This window comes from Pelmatolapia mariae, linkage group LG12, assembly GCF_036321145.2.
Source record: "Pelmatolapia mariae isolate MD_Pm_ZW linkage group LG12, Pm_UMD_F_2, whole genome shotgun sequence".
In the NCBI taxonomy this organism is placed as follows: Eukaryota; Metazoa; Chordata; class Actinopteri; order Cichliformes; family Cichlidae; genus Pelmatolapia; species Pelmatolapia mariae.
Window position 1 is genome coordinate 19,140,585 of NC_086237.1, and position 16,124 is coordinate 19,156,708.

A 16,124-nucleotide genomic window follows, 5' to 3' on the forward strand; every position below is an offset into this window, starting at 1 on the left:
GTTTTTTCATTTAGTTGAACTTGAAATGTTTGTCAGTAGGTAAACAATTAGTGTTGTCAGAAAGTCAGAAATATCAAGTTATTCTTAATACTGCAGACTTGCAATGTATAAGTTGTCCTAACAGTCATCCTAAGTAAGCTTTACTTAGTTTTTTTGAGGCAACGAGTTTCCATAATTTTTTTGAGTTCTGGGAACTAACACGGCTGTACAGTGTACTCAAAATGAGTAAGTTGCCCTAACTTGGTCATCTTACGTAAACTTGATCCAATTTTTTTGAGTTCTGGGAACAAATGAGCTTGTACAGAGTACTCAGAATAAATAAGTTGTCCTAACTTAGTCATTTTTAGCTAAGCTTTACTCAATTTTTTTGAGGCAACGAGTTTCCATAATTTTTTTGAGTTCTGGGAACTAATTAGATTTTACAGTGTAGTGGCTCTGAATTACATGTAGTTATACTCATGAAATAAAATATTTCATGGTTTTTAAATGTCTATGTATCTCTCTCCCTCTCTGTTACACACACACAGTGTGTCTCTTATCAATGGGATCAGGGTCATTAAGAGGAAAGGCCTTCTCAGAGCAGACTCATCAGTTTTCCATGGAAACCCTATAGAAAAGCCTGGGAGCTGAAAGGGACAGTTTGGCTTACACCACGATTTACTTAACTTAAAGAGATGTTGAGAGCATTTCACCATCCTGTTAGCTGTAAATGAAAATGTTTCATTTTGGGAGATGACAGAAATTTCAAGCAAAGAGAACCTGAATCTCTAATCCATCCCCGAATTCATCGCACAGCACTAAAGACTGATGATAATTTTCTGATTAACCCGTGTACTTCATTCTTACTGTCTCTGTGTGTTTGTTTCTAAGAGAGAGAGGACACAGTGTTAAACAAGAGGGCAGAGAACAGCCAGCGCTGAAACAAGGGCCGGGGGGTGGAAGACGTAATGAGTTATTATACATCAGCGCAGCAACTAAAGAGAGAGCTGAGAGAGGGGAGGCTGCTCAGTGATGCCTGCTCGCTGCTGCACGTGGGTGATAACATTCAGTGAAACATATCCAGACTTGCTTAAACAGCGCGAGACCATTCATGTGACAAAAGGGACATCAAGTCTCTGTCTGCACTGCTTTTCCAAGGTCAAAAAAGTGGAGGGTTAAAAAAATGCACGTATGATAAAGTACTGAAATACAAAGATATAAACTCAGATGGGAATGACATGGGACCCACAATTAAATTATAAACATCTCCACGAGGCACTGTGGGGTACTGTTATGCAATCACCAGCATACAGATTACCCAGTCAAGTGACACGGTTGGCCAGAGGGCGGCGTGGTGCACCCTTCGTCCTTCATTTGAATACAATAATTAATGGGCAAGTTTGCCTAACCCCTGGTTAAACACCGTGGACGAGAGTCAAAGAAAAGCGGGCGAATAATTTTAAAATCTCTTATGCAATCGCGATGAAGTCACAGCACGTGCTCCAACTTTCATCGCTGAGGTGAGATATCTTATATCTTACATGAATTCTTGCCTTCCTTCTAACTAGCCCACTGCACAGTGGGACATAAAAATTTACAGAGTAGTCTGCAGAGGCATTCTGCAAGGTTCGCAGGAAGATTGACACCCTCCTTCATTGTCGCACAGCGCGTTTCGTTCTTGGCGCTCTAAAAACTGATCATCAGTGGAAGTGCACCCGAGCCGCAGCTGCCCAACTGTGACATCCGTCCACTACACAGAGTGTGCTCAGGCTGGCTGGCTGCTGCACAGGCACAATGGAGCAAAAATCACCGAAACACGAGAGCACAGCCAAGGGGCAAGAGTCCTTGTCCTACCAGCGGAGAATGTGGAAGAATTTCCAGGAAAAAACCAAGCCGTGGCTGAGCCCGAAACTGGGATCAGAGCGTCGTGGTGCCGGGGGCGCGGAGGGCAGCAAGAAGGAATCGGGGCTTTGGATGTTTAAGAGAAAAAAGAAACAGCTGGACCGGGTATTTTCGTCGTCGCAGCCGAACCTATGCTGCTCTACCCCGGCACCTTTTGAGGGAGACAAAGCTCTCGGAAGCGATGCGGTTCCTGGGACCAGCAGCGGCGGACAGCCTCTGCTACAGCCTCTTGGCACGGCTTCTGGGGCCACGGGGAGCAAACCAGAGCTCACGGCGCACGGAAGCCCAAAACTCCCGATGTCCCAGCTGATGGTGTACCAGCAGAAGAGCTCCTCTCTCGGCTCAGCGTGCTTCGAGAAGCTGGTGGTGGACCCGGCCGCTGTGACGGGAGAGGAGGAGCAGCTGCGTAAAAACGCAAGTGATTCTGTGAGTAAAGACTCGTGTAGTCCCAAACGCACATAGCAGCTTTTCTGTTGTCGTACTGTCTTTTTCCTCTTTTCCCCCAAAGACTGAAAATAGAAGACAGCAGGCAAGACTTTATTGATTTGCTAATTTAATAAACGAGACAAGTTTCATGATTGTGCTGATGCGATGTCCCACTGCCCCTATGCACTCATCTGTTTCCAGTCCGCTGATTTCTTTACTGTCTCCACCATCGAGGACTGTATTGGCTAGATATATACATCCAGTTTCGTTGTAGATTTATGTGGTGATCATAAACAACCGCCCACCTTACAAGCTAATTTGTTTGGTATCATTTTACCATCACAGTTTCTCCATATACGTTGAGCAGATCAGCTGATTTCAGTTTCAAGTCTTTCCTGGTAGGGTTTTTAAACAGACAGCATGCTCTGATGCCATTGGCTTCGTTTAGCCTGCGCACAAACGTTTCTTCCAGAGGGACTGTCCCCTAGACTCACGACCATCTGTCTCAGTGCCCTTGCCTTTAGACAGAGGCTGCAACAGGCCCATGCATGCTCACAGGTTCATCCTGTCTTTTTTGTTTTCATGAAAAGTGGCTGGTTGTCAAACGTTCATCTCAAAAGCCACCGGCACTGCTGGAGATTGATGGCAGGTATATTCCCACACCACACATCATGCTGAGTCAGGGTGCCCCAAGAGAAACCATATGCCAGCAAGCATGAAGGCTAATAGTAACGATTGCATTCACAAAAATCATTCAGCCCAAAACATCAGAGAGAAAACTTCAAGTTTTTAAGTTTCAGTTTCAGTCAAATAAAATGGAATGTCATTTTCAAGTTATGTTGTCATAATATTAAATATCATGAGAACAACACTAAAGATACAGCATGCATAAAATCATATAGGCGCATTTTCTTTCACTTGCTCCAAAGCTTTTCATCTCATCATTTTTGAAGTGCTCCAGACTTTCTGAGCATCATCCAGATTGCTGTCTGAAAGTGATTAAGCACATTAGCACACTTTTCCCTACAGAGGTTGGCAAAAGCTCTGTTATCCATTAAATCTGTATAGGAAAAGTGCACCATGATCAGCTATAGAGGTAAATGAAAGAATGCAGTGACTTCATTGAAATTGATCTTACAGCTTCGTCAATAAGCCTTTCAGTTACATAATGTGGAGAAATGTCATTTTGCCAAATAAAGTTGCCGCGTTCAAGCATTAGTTACTTCCTATCGCTGCCATCTTTATCCAAGTTTTTTTTTTGGTCATTTGTTGGCCCTTTCCTTTGCCCGAGAAGAAAGCAGTGGCATAATCTTCCAAGGTCATAGTGCAGCATTATTGTTCTGTCTTATTAGTTTTACTGTATACCTCTATACCAAATAGAGTACATAGTGCATGATCTGGATCTAATAGTGGAACTAGGAATGGGAAAAAGTGCAACATGAGATGATGGGTGATGAAAGGAAATAAAGGTAATGAAGACAGATCTAATGGGGTTACAGGTAATGAGACATGACTAGGGGATGAGTTGAAACCACATGAGATAAGATGATATGAAGTGGGAAAAGAGCAGATTAAGATGAGATGGGAACAAGTGAAGAGACAGGAGATGAGGACAGATGAAGTAGGATTAGGTTTGCTTCTTTACTACCTGAGGGAACAATTGTTAAAAACAAAAAACACACTGACAAATAATCTAGCTTTGCATCATCATGCATTTACACGTGCATTTTTGTGCATACACCCTGATTGCACAGGTTTGATGATGCATTTGTGTTTCCTCAGCCAACAGAAAATGTGACACTAAAAACATGCACTTTTACTGTTAGAATAAGTATTCTAGCTAGCATTTCATAAATGAAATAAGAGAATGTGTAACATGAAAATTCATTTTGCAATTTGATTTGGAAAGTGAGAGATGTAAGGGATTGCTGCCAAGCTCTGTAAGTAATTTCATTGTTGGCTCAAGTGCATTTAACTTTGCTGTTTTCAATGCAGTGGAGAGGTTTGTGAAAGTCTTTCTATATGTGTGCGCAGTGGCTGCAGTCAAACATGACTGATATTTGTGACATTAAGTTTCAGTGCCCTTTACATCATAAACATTTTTTTAAACATATCTATGAGTTGTGATTTTACTTTTTCCTCTTTCATTCCATCTACACTCACTGGGTTGGACCCTCTTTTGCTTTCACAATCGACTTAATTCTTTTTGGCATAGATTCAACATGGGGCTCCAAACATTCCTCAGAGATTCTGGTCCATATTAACATGACATGACAGTTGGTGTGGATTTGTTGGCTGCACATCCATGATGTGAAACTCCTGTTTCGTCACATCACAGAGGTGCTCTATTGGATTGAGATCTGGAGGCCATGGAGACCAGCTGAACACAGTAAACTCATTGTTATCTACAAGAAACCAGCTTGAGATTATTTGAGCTCTGTGACATGGTGTGTTATATGTTGAAAGCAACCACGAAAAGATGGGTACATTGTTGTAATAAAGGAATGGACGTGGTGTGTACACTGGTAGGCTGTGGTGTTTAAATGATGCTCCACTGGTACTAAAATGCATAGAATGTCTCAGACATCCTCCTCAATATTACACCACCACCAGAAGCCTAAACCATTGATAGAATGCTTTTATGAAGATCAGCCACTGTCTTTCTAATCTTCTGTTGTCTAATTTTGGGGATCCTGTGCAAACCGTAGCCTCAGTTTCCTGTTCTTAGCTGACTGGAGTGACTTGGTGTGGTTTTCTGCTGCTGTGGCCCATCTGCTTTAAGGTTCAGCATGTGGTGCATTCAGAGCTAAAAGTCAGCACACCTTGGTCGTAACATGTGGTTATTTGAGTTACTGTTGCCTTTCACTTTGAAACAGCGTGACCATTTTTCTCTGACCTCTCATTCAACAAGGTGTTTTTACCCAGAGACCTTCTGTTGACTTTTCAATCATTTTCTGTAAACTCTATCTTGACTGTGTCTACATTCCTAAATGCACTTAGTTGCTGGTATGTGACTGGTCATTCATATATTTGCATTAACAAGCAGTGCAGCAGTTGTACCTAATGAACGGATCAGTGAGTATATATCCTAATAGGGTTTGATAGATTTAGATGTTTCTTGTATGTATGTGTGTTTGAACTGAAGCAAATGGGTCATCATTAACTAAGTCACTAAGTCAACTAACTCATTAACTTCAAGCGTGTTGGTATTTCTGCTGCCTTTTGCCTGTTTGTCACAGCAAAAGACAGCAGAAAACACTTGTGCTTACATCGCTTTTTTTTAAACTTCTTCCTTCCTTTAATAGATATCTGCTTTAGTAGTCCTTGACTGATGCGGCCATGTTTCTAACCTTCAGTCTTGCAGAGTAACCTTTCACTCATTACCTGACTGAGCGGCAAGAAGCCTGATGTCAAGTACAAAATAATAATATTGACTGGTATGGCTCAGGATTTGTGTATATTGTACTCTAATCTGATCTGAAAGTAAAACATAAGATGGAGCAATTAGAAACAAATAAAAAAAATCCCAAATCATCTGATTAAAAACTCAAAGAATACATTTTAATGTTTTGAGAATAAGAAGTTAGATACCGTCCTAGTTTTGTCTACTCCAAATTTCTTTTTTTCAGAAAGTGCTTGTAGTCCTCATATGATTCAGCTGTTTGATTTCCATTTAAAAGGAAATTTGTATACAAAGCTCTTTGGAAAATGCAATCTTAAAAGTGTGCACTTGTGTGAAAATAAAACATAGTGACATTGTAGAAATAAAGCATCATAAATTTTTGCCCGTCTGTTTGTATTATTATGAGAAAACTAGCTCTCAATGTGAAGTAGGGATAAAAGTATATGTCACAAGTTTGTACTAATACATTTTTAATCCTGACCTCCCTACTCTTCTCTCTTCCCTCACCCTCGAAACCAGTTGTAGCACATGGCTGCCCAACCTATAGCCTAACTCTGCTGCATGTGTCTTCCCATTAAAAGGGAGTTCTTACTTCCCACGGTCACTAAATGCTTGCTCATAGGTTGCTTTTACAATTATTTTTACACTACATTTAGCTCCATCATTCTGCATCCATCATATGTTTATCTCTCATGTCACTTGAAGTGTTGCTCTCTATGGTATTGTACTGTAGTTGTAATAAGTTACTCTGTGTATTGTGGCCAAAGTAGTTTGTGATCCAGGTGTGGTGGGTTAAAACAAATGTTGAAGCTTTCCCGTCAGTTTGTTTTACTTGTTAGTCTCTCTATATAAACTTAACAGTTAATCTGAGATCAACTGAGACATATTTCATTAAAACACAGTCTTTGCCTCTTTTTGTGGACACACAGATTTAGTGCTCCTTCTACTTCCAGTTCTCAGTCACACCCAGAGACTACATCGTGACTTTTTTCTCTTTGCACTCTCCTTTCCTCTGCTCAGCTCATATGTAGTACTTTAAAATATTTAACACTTACCAACCATGGAAGTGGGCTTTTGTGTCACAGAGACTGCCGTCACAGCTTACTGCTTAATATAGCTGATGTAAAACATGTTCCGGGTATTTGTATTGATGAAATCTGTCAGATAATGTTAACCATATCTTTTAAGTGCTTTAAAATGTTCTTAACTTTACATGTTGTGTTAAAAAGTAAGTTAGGCAATCTTTTTAGATATTTGGCTTGCTGTTCCAAATAGCTAACTAAAATCAAAATCTTGCAGACTGATCTTGTCCAGAAATATAAGAAACTGTAACTCTGGGGTAATTTTACCTATTGTCCTGATTTGCTAATGCACCGACTGTGAAATGAGCTATGTTTGGATGTTCTGTAGGAATAAGTGCATGACTAGTGGTCGTCTTCTGAGTAGTGTTGTGAGAGTAGAATCACGGGCACTTGGAAACAGCCCATGGCCTCGTTCTTAAAGTGTCTTGACAGCAGCTTAAATCAGGATTCATTGCAGCCCGGGGGGATCATCGGTTGTAACAGACACATGATTGATGCTGACCGCAAAGACGCCTTGGCACTGTGAAGTGAGGGAAAAAAACACAAAACATTTTCACGTTGACAAAAGACTGACACCATCTGGAAATGTTGATGAGTTTTACTTCTCCACTTTGTGATTGAGTGTCTTGCAGTGCCTGGAGTGTGTTAGTGTTTCTGCCACAGAAAATTCTGAACTATGGTCATATATGCAGACAAGAAACATTTATGAGATTTAATGTGAGTTTGAGGTGCAGCTGAGTGGTTTGCATTGTTTCATGAAGGACTGGAAACCAAAGCCTGTGGCCAGGCCCTTCCCTTCAGGTTTGTCTGTGTTAAGTGCCCACATGTTTGAATGTGAGTCAGCATTAGCTGTCGCTTACGCTCGTTATGAAGCAGTGACCTGACAGCACGGTGTCTCCTTGCTTTCTGCTCATGCAGTTAGCAACGTAGCCTTTTTTAGTTGGATTTTTTGTTTTGTTGCTATGTAAATTATTAGACTTTCAATATTTTTGTCATTTATTCATAATACTAGTAGAAATTCAACACCAATTAAAAAGTGAGTGGAAGAGTTGAAAATACACTAAAAAGATGCATTTTAGCATTTCAGCTAGAGGTTGAATATAAGCAGTTTGTTCAGTATTAATATGTAGGTATTGTGCAGCTGTCAGAATTGTTCTGGTTCTGCTTTTTTTCCTTCTGTTACACCTCTCTGTGTCCTTGAGAGATAATGTTACCTGAATTGTCTCCTTGATCTAGTTCTCATCTCCTCTGCCCTCAGTGTTATCCTCTCTGATAGCGACACTCTTCCAGCACAAGACATTTCCGAGGACAAATTCAAAGTCCACCCCAGCTTCTCAGGAGAACAGTCTGTGCACTGCAAGCTGGGATCTCAGAGCTGTGACACTGTGTTGCCCTCCAGCATTGCCCTCTGCAGTCTCAGCCACACAGTTTCAAACACAAGAACACACACACACTAAACGCAGGTACATATAGGCATGCACACTCATTCGCTCAATGCTCTGAGGCCAGAGTGTTTTTGTGACAAGGTTAAGCATAACAGTGTATGCTGCTAAATGAATCAGAAGTGCTGATGTGCCTTCTTGAATGACACCAATACACAAGAGAGACAAAGTGATTGATGTGGCTCTGGCGTTTCTCTCACAATAACTCTCTCATTTAAGTACAGTAGCATTCAGTAATCTGGCATATACACTGTATTAGCCAGAAGTGGTTGCAGACATGATTGACAATCAGAGTGATGAGAGAGCAGGCAGTGACGGGTCAGCCTGTAAATGGTGGATAGAGCTGGGGAATTAGCTTTCTAACTCTTAATGCCCTCCCACATAGATTAATCATCATCAGATCAAAGCAGAGGTTCAGTGTAGGAAGGGGATTTGTGTGTAGGGGTAGTCGAATTTCACATGACATGCCACAATAGCCCATTTTGTGAATATCTGGAAAGTTTTGGTTTATTTAACAAAATATCAAAGTCATTTCCTTGTTTGAGAGGCCAATCAAAGCTTGTGTGTCTCTTACTTTATGTGTCTTCCTCTAACCTTCAACTCTTTTGAAATTTAACAACCTACCAGCTGACAGCTTTTAAAAGGTTGAATGCACAAGATGAAAGCAAGGACAGACGCGGGCACACAACAGTAACATGACACAGGTGGGGTATGGTCATTCTTACCAGATAAAACAACACACTGTGGCCAAAGGCTGTGTGTGTGTATTTCTTTTTTCCCAGCTCTTCATGCTAATCACATGCAGATTATTTGCAACTCAATGCAGGCCCCACTTCCTCTGTGGTGAGGAAGAGATATTGAATATTTGTAAATGAGCTTCCTTGTAGCATAGATTAAGCTGCCACATTGGTCAGCTAGTCATAAGTGTTTTTTATTCTGCAGCTGATCAGGGTCCATGTTGGATCTTTAGTAGCTAAAGTAAATAAAGTAAAAAAAAAAAAAAAGTGTCTGGCATTTCAGTTTGGATTGCCTTCTTATTAATGCATGGTGTGGATATTGCCCTTATGATAATGATTATTTTGAAATATAAATGCAGTTCTCAAATGACTGTAGAATGACATTTTTTTTTTTAAATTTATATTTTAATAGTTGAAATACTGAGTATTTGTGCTCCCTATAACTGGGGTTATGTCAGCAACATATTAACGATTTATAAACCACTTGAAATACGTCTGAAGTAATATAATGAATCCCTTTAAGAACAAAATATAGAGCAGGTAGAGTGGACTATTGCCTGATTTTAGAATGAAGTAATCTGCAGTGCTTGAACTTAGGAGAACATCTTTGTTTGCCCACTGGGTTTCTTGGGAAGTCATTGCAATCATCTGAAAAGGCACTTTATTGATCCAGAGAAAGCAAGAGAGACAGACTGAAAGAAAGCTGTTAATAGAGTGTCAGAGTGAGGCAGGAAAATATTTACAGCGGGAGTCATTTATTTAAAGAGCCACTTCACTTTTTCCTCGCCTCTGCCTCTTTTAGGGGTTTTTGGCCCAATATTTGATAAAATCTCTAGAATATAGAAGTGAATTTGCTTGACTGAAGGGCTGATGTAGAGTTTAACTTGTTCTGTCGACTTTTACTGCATCTCTTTTAGCTGTGAAAACCTGCCAACTAGCTGTGCAGTAGTACAAATGAGAACCTCAGTCTAGTGTTGTAGTCGGACTGTAAAATATCCATAAATACATCACTAGATTGTGTTGGGTTTTCAGTTTATTCAAAGCAAATGTAAAGTATTTCAAACACTGCAGTACTGTGCTGTAGCTGACAAACTCACTATTCTAATATTTGTAGAACATACTTAAAGAAAAATCACACTTTAAAATGCTTTGTCCTGTTCCCTAATGCTCTCACTTAGCTTCTCTTTACCGTAACCCCTCAGCTGGTCGTGGCAGATAGCTGCACCTGATGAGCCTGGGTCTGCCAGGGGTCTCTTCCTGTTAAAAGGGAGTTTTTCCTCCCCACTTTTGCCAAGTGTTTGCTCCTGGGGGATCATCTGATTGTTGGGGGTTTCTTTCTAATATTGCAATGGCTGAGTTTTAGCCTAAGATAAAAACACACGACAGAACAATATCACTTTTGTGAATGTGATCAAACATTCGACTTGGCAGACTTCTATGCGATCCTATTTTCCTACATGGCACATATAGGTCAAACATAGCAAGTAAGAAAACGTGAAAATTCCTTTATTAACATAAGTAAGCAGATTAAAGTTAACTCAGCTCAAGCTCTGGCGTTTCCATCCCAACATGGAACAGACGTGACCGCTGCTGTCCTGAAACATTGGTGTGGAAGGATGCATCTCATAGTGGCTGAGCAGAGGTAGATATTCTTTTCACATGAGGGCCTGTTAAAGAATCCAGGAGGTCGGATGTTGTTGTTGATGATGATGTTTCCTGAAAATGACTGAAGGCAACTGAAAGCTTGCCAGCAGTTGTTATGCACACATACAGTGATGCCACTCTAACAGTGACACCAAGATATAATGTGTTATACAGAGATGGTGACATCATTTTTTGTTGAAATCCTACTGAAAGCATTTACACATGTAGTTTTAAAATAAACAAATATTTAGCAAATGGGATATGAATTGTAGATTTATGTTTGTCTAGCTCTTAACACTCACTGAGACAATTAGTGCATTTAATAGCCACCCAGTCACTACATGCTTACATCCTAATTATGATTTGGCAATGTTATAAAAAGTAGGAAGGAAAATAAGCGATTACTTGAGTGGTTTTCTGCTAAGATTTGAAAACGTTTTTCCTCCCACAAACAGCTGTACATACTGTAGCTAATATCTACTTTTTGCTTGAATTTTACTGCATTAGATACATTTTGACTTTGATTTTTTGAGTCAAAATTCCCTGTGGGTATGTTTGTATTTAAGGTCCTGACTGATTCATTTTGCTGAGCTTGCGTCTAAATGTTGCTGGAGCTTGGAAAGTAACTTATTGCCACCTACTGGTACAAAACTGACATGGCCCCCCGGAGAGAAAAGAGGAAACTGACAGCATGCGAACAGCAAGGCTTCTTGGCTCAGTGAATGCACGTGATCATAAGCAATTCATTATACTAAAAATATACCGACAAATCACTACAGTCCGTACTCTCCAGACTGTATAAGTACCGTATCCTTTTAAAGCAAATAAGGAATCTGTATCGCACTTCTATGTTTTAATTCTGAAGCAGCTGGGATGCTATCAGATTGATTTAAACTTTTTCCCTTGATAAATATTCTTCTTAGATATTGGAAAACACTTGAATTTCAAGAGAACTCCTCTCACTCTGTGAAATATCGACTGCTAACTTGAAATTTCTTATTTAAAAACAGAGAAGGCAGTAGGATGTGAATAAGAGGTAATATAGAGGGCAATAACTGACTTAAAGTAAGCCAAGAGCCAGACACTGAACAACTAACTTTAAAAAATAGCTCAGTTAAAATCCATACACTTGGTAGATGTAACAAACTGTAGTGCAGAAAGTCTTAAAACACACAGAAACACTCACACACACAAAACCTTTCTTTTAAGGTAGACGTTTTTTCTACTACTGCTGCTATGGCTTTCTGATTTGTTCCTTTTGTGACTGTTTTACTGAACTAAACTATAATACCACTGGAGTGCACACCTACATCACTAAACAAACATTTTAAGGTAATATATGATAATATATTATAAGGTAATATATGGCATACTTTAAGTTATTTTCTGTTGTTTTGTGCTTGTGTGACTGTATCTGACAAATAAGAATGAATTTAAACTGTCATGAAACTTTCTCATTTAGCCTAAAAGGAAAAACTGGGGCCATCCTATCCTATGTTATATCTGCAAATCTGCAGCTCAAAGTTCATCCACTGCATGAATGCATTCTTGTTCATCACAGAAAAGTTTGTTTACACGTATCAGTAAAGACCACTTTGTTTCAATCAAGTTAAATCACAGTACAGACTTATTGCAGTCATTTGGCCAGAGATTCATTTACATAACGTTGCCTTTTATTGATTCAGTGAGAGGTTGTTTAGTTTTCCTTTCAGGGTGTCGAATGTCAGATAAAGGTTATCTATAGGCAGGCACTTTGCTTTTATGTGGCCTAAAAGGTCACCAGAAAGGTTTACTCTCATTTTTTTTATCACTTACCAACTTGTAAATCAAACTAATGTGCTCTGCAACACAAAAATCAATCAAAGCTGGAGACTATTCTCGTAATGCACAAGTTAGTTTATTGTATGCTCAGTTTTTATCAGTTATTTTTTTGTTTTTTGTTTTTCATGAGCTTCCATCCTCATTTTCAAACTTCTTCCACTTATGCGATGAATGAGAGCTAAAGACATCACTGATATATGTCTTAAATCTCTTCATAGTGTCACCCCTTTTCAAGTTTTGATCCTTTTTTTTCTCTGATACACCAGATGCTGCCGTTCCCTGTTTTTCCATATTGTTTTGACTTTTAACTTGCTTTTTTTTGTGGCTGTATCCTTTCATTTCCTGCTTGTCCAACCATTCCTTCCAATGGTTGTCCATCATCAAAGCATCTTTTCCACTATCTCCGTGGACCATTTCATCCTCACTCTCATGGCTGAATTCACTGGAAATGAAGCTTTGCGTAGTGCAGAAGGGATTAGTGGTGCTGTCCCGGATAGGAGTGACATCTGAGGAAGAGCTCTGATTTTTCTGTTGCTTGCATGTACCTGAGTCTGGCTTCCCTTGTACATCTTTGGAGATGTTTCTGTTTTCTGTTGAGTCAGTGTCACTGGAATCACTGGTCAATGAAATCTTTAAGGATTCCTCTTTCAGGCTTTTTCTCAATATGAAGATTCTGTTTGTGTCATTGTGTGTTTCAGAAAAGGCTAATGTTTTTGGTATCTCCCCACCTTCGTAGTCTTCATCAGTGTTTTCGAATCCTCCCGCCATTTCCCTTTGCCACCTCGATGCCAACCTCAGGTCCGAGCCCAGCTTGCTGCAGCACAATGGTGTCTTGTCTGTTTCTTCTAACAATAGTTCTCTCAGCTGTTCCTGAAGCTCAGCTGCCATCTCCTCTCTCAGGGCCTGATTCATGAGAGAAAACTCTCTGCGCAGTTCTGCAGTTTGCTTCTCCACTTGTCTTTTTACCATCGTGCTGATCCACGTCATGCAGAACCTCCTGTCAGCTGCTGATGGATTTCTCCTAATGACCAGTAATGAAAACAAAAAGTCGATGACTAAAAACAGAGATTCATTGCTACATTTTTGAATTGGTTATATAAAGTAATTATTTAGCTCTTTCTTGCAAATATGATTTTGGCTGAAAACAAGATACAAAAAAAAGTACCTGAGTTTAGAGAAACTCAAGCGTGTGTTTCTTGAAGATTTCGCCATCCCAAATTCTGTGAGGGAAAACAAGTGAGTGCTTTATTTGTTGGCATTGAATGCCAGTTTATTATTTTTATTCTACACCAAACTGTAGAATACTAGCGATGCATAAACATTTCCATTGAATAAAGCATAACTTACACTTACCTCTGCAGTTGACCTTTCTTCAGAAATATCTATTTTTCTTTTGTATACATTTGAAATTGACAGATCTTAGCAACGTGTTCTCTAGCATTTTTGCCAGTTGTCATGAACCTAGACAAATAACAATAAAAATAACAAATGTCCTTTGTTAAAGTGCAGGTTGTTCTATTATACGTATAATTTTATCTTCAAAAATAATATTAATATATAATATTAATATATTAACTAATACTGGTGTTTTACTTTTGCTTTGGTTGTTACTTATTGAAATCAGAACAATAACAGCATAGATCTAACTCTGGACTACAATGTCTAGACTTAATATGATAGCGATTGTCCATTTCTGCCGGTCTTCTGTCACTATGGGACAAATTGTGTAAATTGTTTCCCATTAGAGACCAGCCTGCCGTTCTATGCTGTGCCAGAATCTCCAGCACCAACAGGTGGCTGCTATTTCTAAGTCATGATTATGACCACAGCCCACAGTTACTAAAAAAAGGCTTTCAGTACCACAGCAATACTTTTCATCTAATTTTACTCTTTGTTCCCTGACCCTTTGATCAAGCTCTACTTTGCCATCTCATTAGTCTGTATATGTATACACTATATCAGAGATGTTAAGGAAATTGTTGCTTATTTGTAAATTTGTATAAAAAAGAAGCATGACAGTTGCAGACCCTCAGTGTGAGACACTGGCATCCACAATAGTGCCAATTCAGTGTTCTCACATTAGCGTGCCGCATGCCCTTTATGAGCTTAGAGCATTCTTGTACCCATTTATATACACAACTGCTGCTGACACGCTGACTGAGACAGTGGACGGGGGGGCAGCACAAATACCCTGGCACACATCTTCAAATAGTCGCACACAGATCCGCTCTCTGTCCCTCGCCATGAACTTTTGTGAGCTGTGCTGCTGTGGGAGACTTTAGACCGTTTGCTCGTTCTTTCATCCATGAGCTCCACAAAATCAGGGGTGAGTTCAGTGCATTAATGCAATACTAGGACTCCTTCTCTATCGTTTATTTTTAGCTTGTCCAGATGAAGGGCTGATGAGTTTTGTGCCATTGTGAGTCGCAAGAGTTGTTTCTGGTCCTACAGTATTGGTGAAACTTGCCCTCAATGAGGTCTTCACACAAAAAGTGCTTGAGGGTATGGTTACATTTTTGTTTTTTTGTAAGAGCGATGTCTGCACTCATATGCAACTTAAAGGAGTTTTGTAGTTTGACATTTCCCTAAATACAGTCTGTGGTTCACTGGTTTCAAATTACACACCTGAGAGCCTCTAACTGAGGTTCATGTGGATGGATGTTTATTATTGATCAGCTTTGCTCTAATATCATGACTCAGCATGAATGAAGCATCCATCGCCACCCAGCTTAGTGATCTTTATCCTGGCGTATAAAGTCGCACATCCTTAGAAAGATGGACGCATCAAGATGGGTTGGCGTCGGCCTTCAATATGCCGTACAGCATAAACCGAGCTCTTTTGTGTGTGTTCACTCAACAGATGATGCTGTTTATGTGCAGAATCTAATACTGTTGGGTTCTGTCTTATAATATAGGCAGGCTGCAAAAAGAAAACAGCAAAGCCCGCTATTGGGTGCATACGATCAGGCCGAGTTCATCCATAGAATTGAATTCATATGGAAATAACTGAAATGTTTCCCGATGAAAGTGCAGAATACACACACAAAAACATTTATATTCGATAGAAAAGGAATCACAAAGATTCATCGAAAAAAACCCATAGTGTATGAATCGGTGCAGTGACAAGATAGATGTACTTGGCAGAAATCTCTGTGATAATTTACTGTGTGTAGATGCAGAGAGTGAGAGAGGAAGTCTTTTTGTTGTTGCCTAACAGTGCTACTGAAGTGTCAATCACAGTGTGTAAATTGGGAATGTTACTTTCCAGCCATCAGCCATCTGTTCATCTCCTTCTCTCTGCCTTTTTTATCTGCTTTAAAAATGAAATCTCTCCTGATGATCAAACTCATCTGCAAACCAATACATTAGCAGAACACACCATTAGTTTAAAGGAGGAAATTTACCCGGCATATCTATCTATTAACCCACAAAATCTTAATTTATCTCATATTTTGGGATTGCTTTCACGCTGACTACACTGACTATACTAATAGACAGTGATCGTGTAGCCTTCTGTGAAACTGGATTTTGGATACAATGAGAAATAATGTCCTAACCCTGGCGCATGGACAGTTTTCATCAGGAATGTTCATGAATAAGCATTTTTTTTCTTAATTGAATAAGAATTCCTAAGTATCATAAGAAAGCTTTCTAAGGGACCAGTTACTGGTTATAATAGAACCATGTG

General features: G+C 39.6%; 1 protein-coding gene across 4 annotated transcripts in view; it reads left to right on the plus strand.

Annotated features, from left to right (window-relative positions):
- Positions 1-1,564: 1,564 nt before the first annotated feature.
- Positions 1,565-16,124, plus strand: part of LOC134638595 (multiple C2 and transmembrane domain-containing protein 1-like) — a 132,181-nt gene continuing 117,621 nt past the window's right edge. For all 4 annotated transcript variants that reach the window (XM_063489327.1, XM_063489329.1, XM_063489328.1 and 1 more), the window contains exon 1: positions 1,565-2,307. In XM_063489327.1, the coding sequence (XP_063345397.1) occupies positions 1,774-2,307 (534 nt within the window). In that variant the 5' untranslated portion in view covers positions 1,565-1,773. The remainder of the gene's footprint in view (positions 2,308-16,124) is intronic.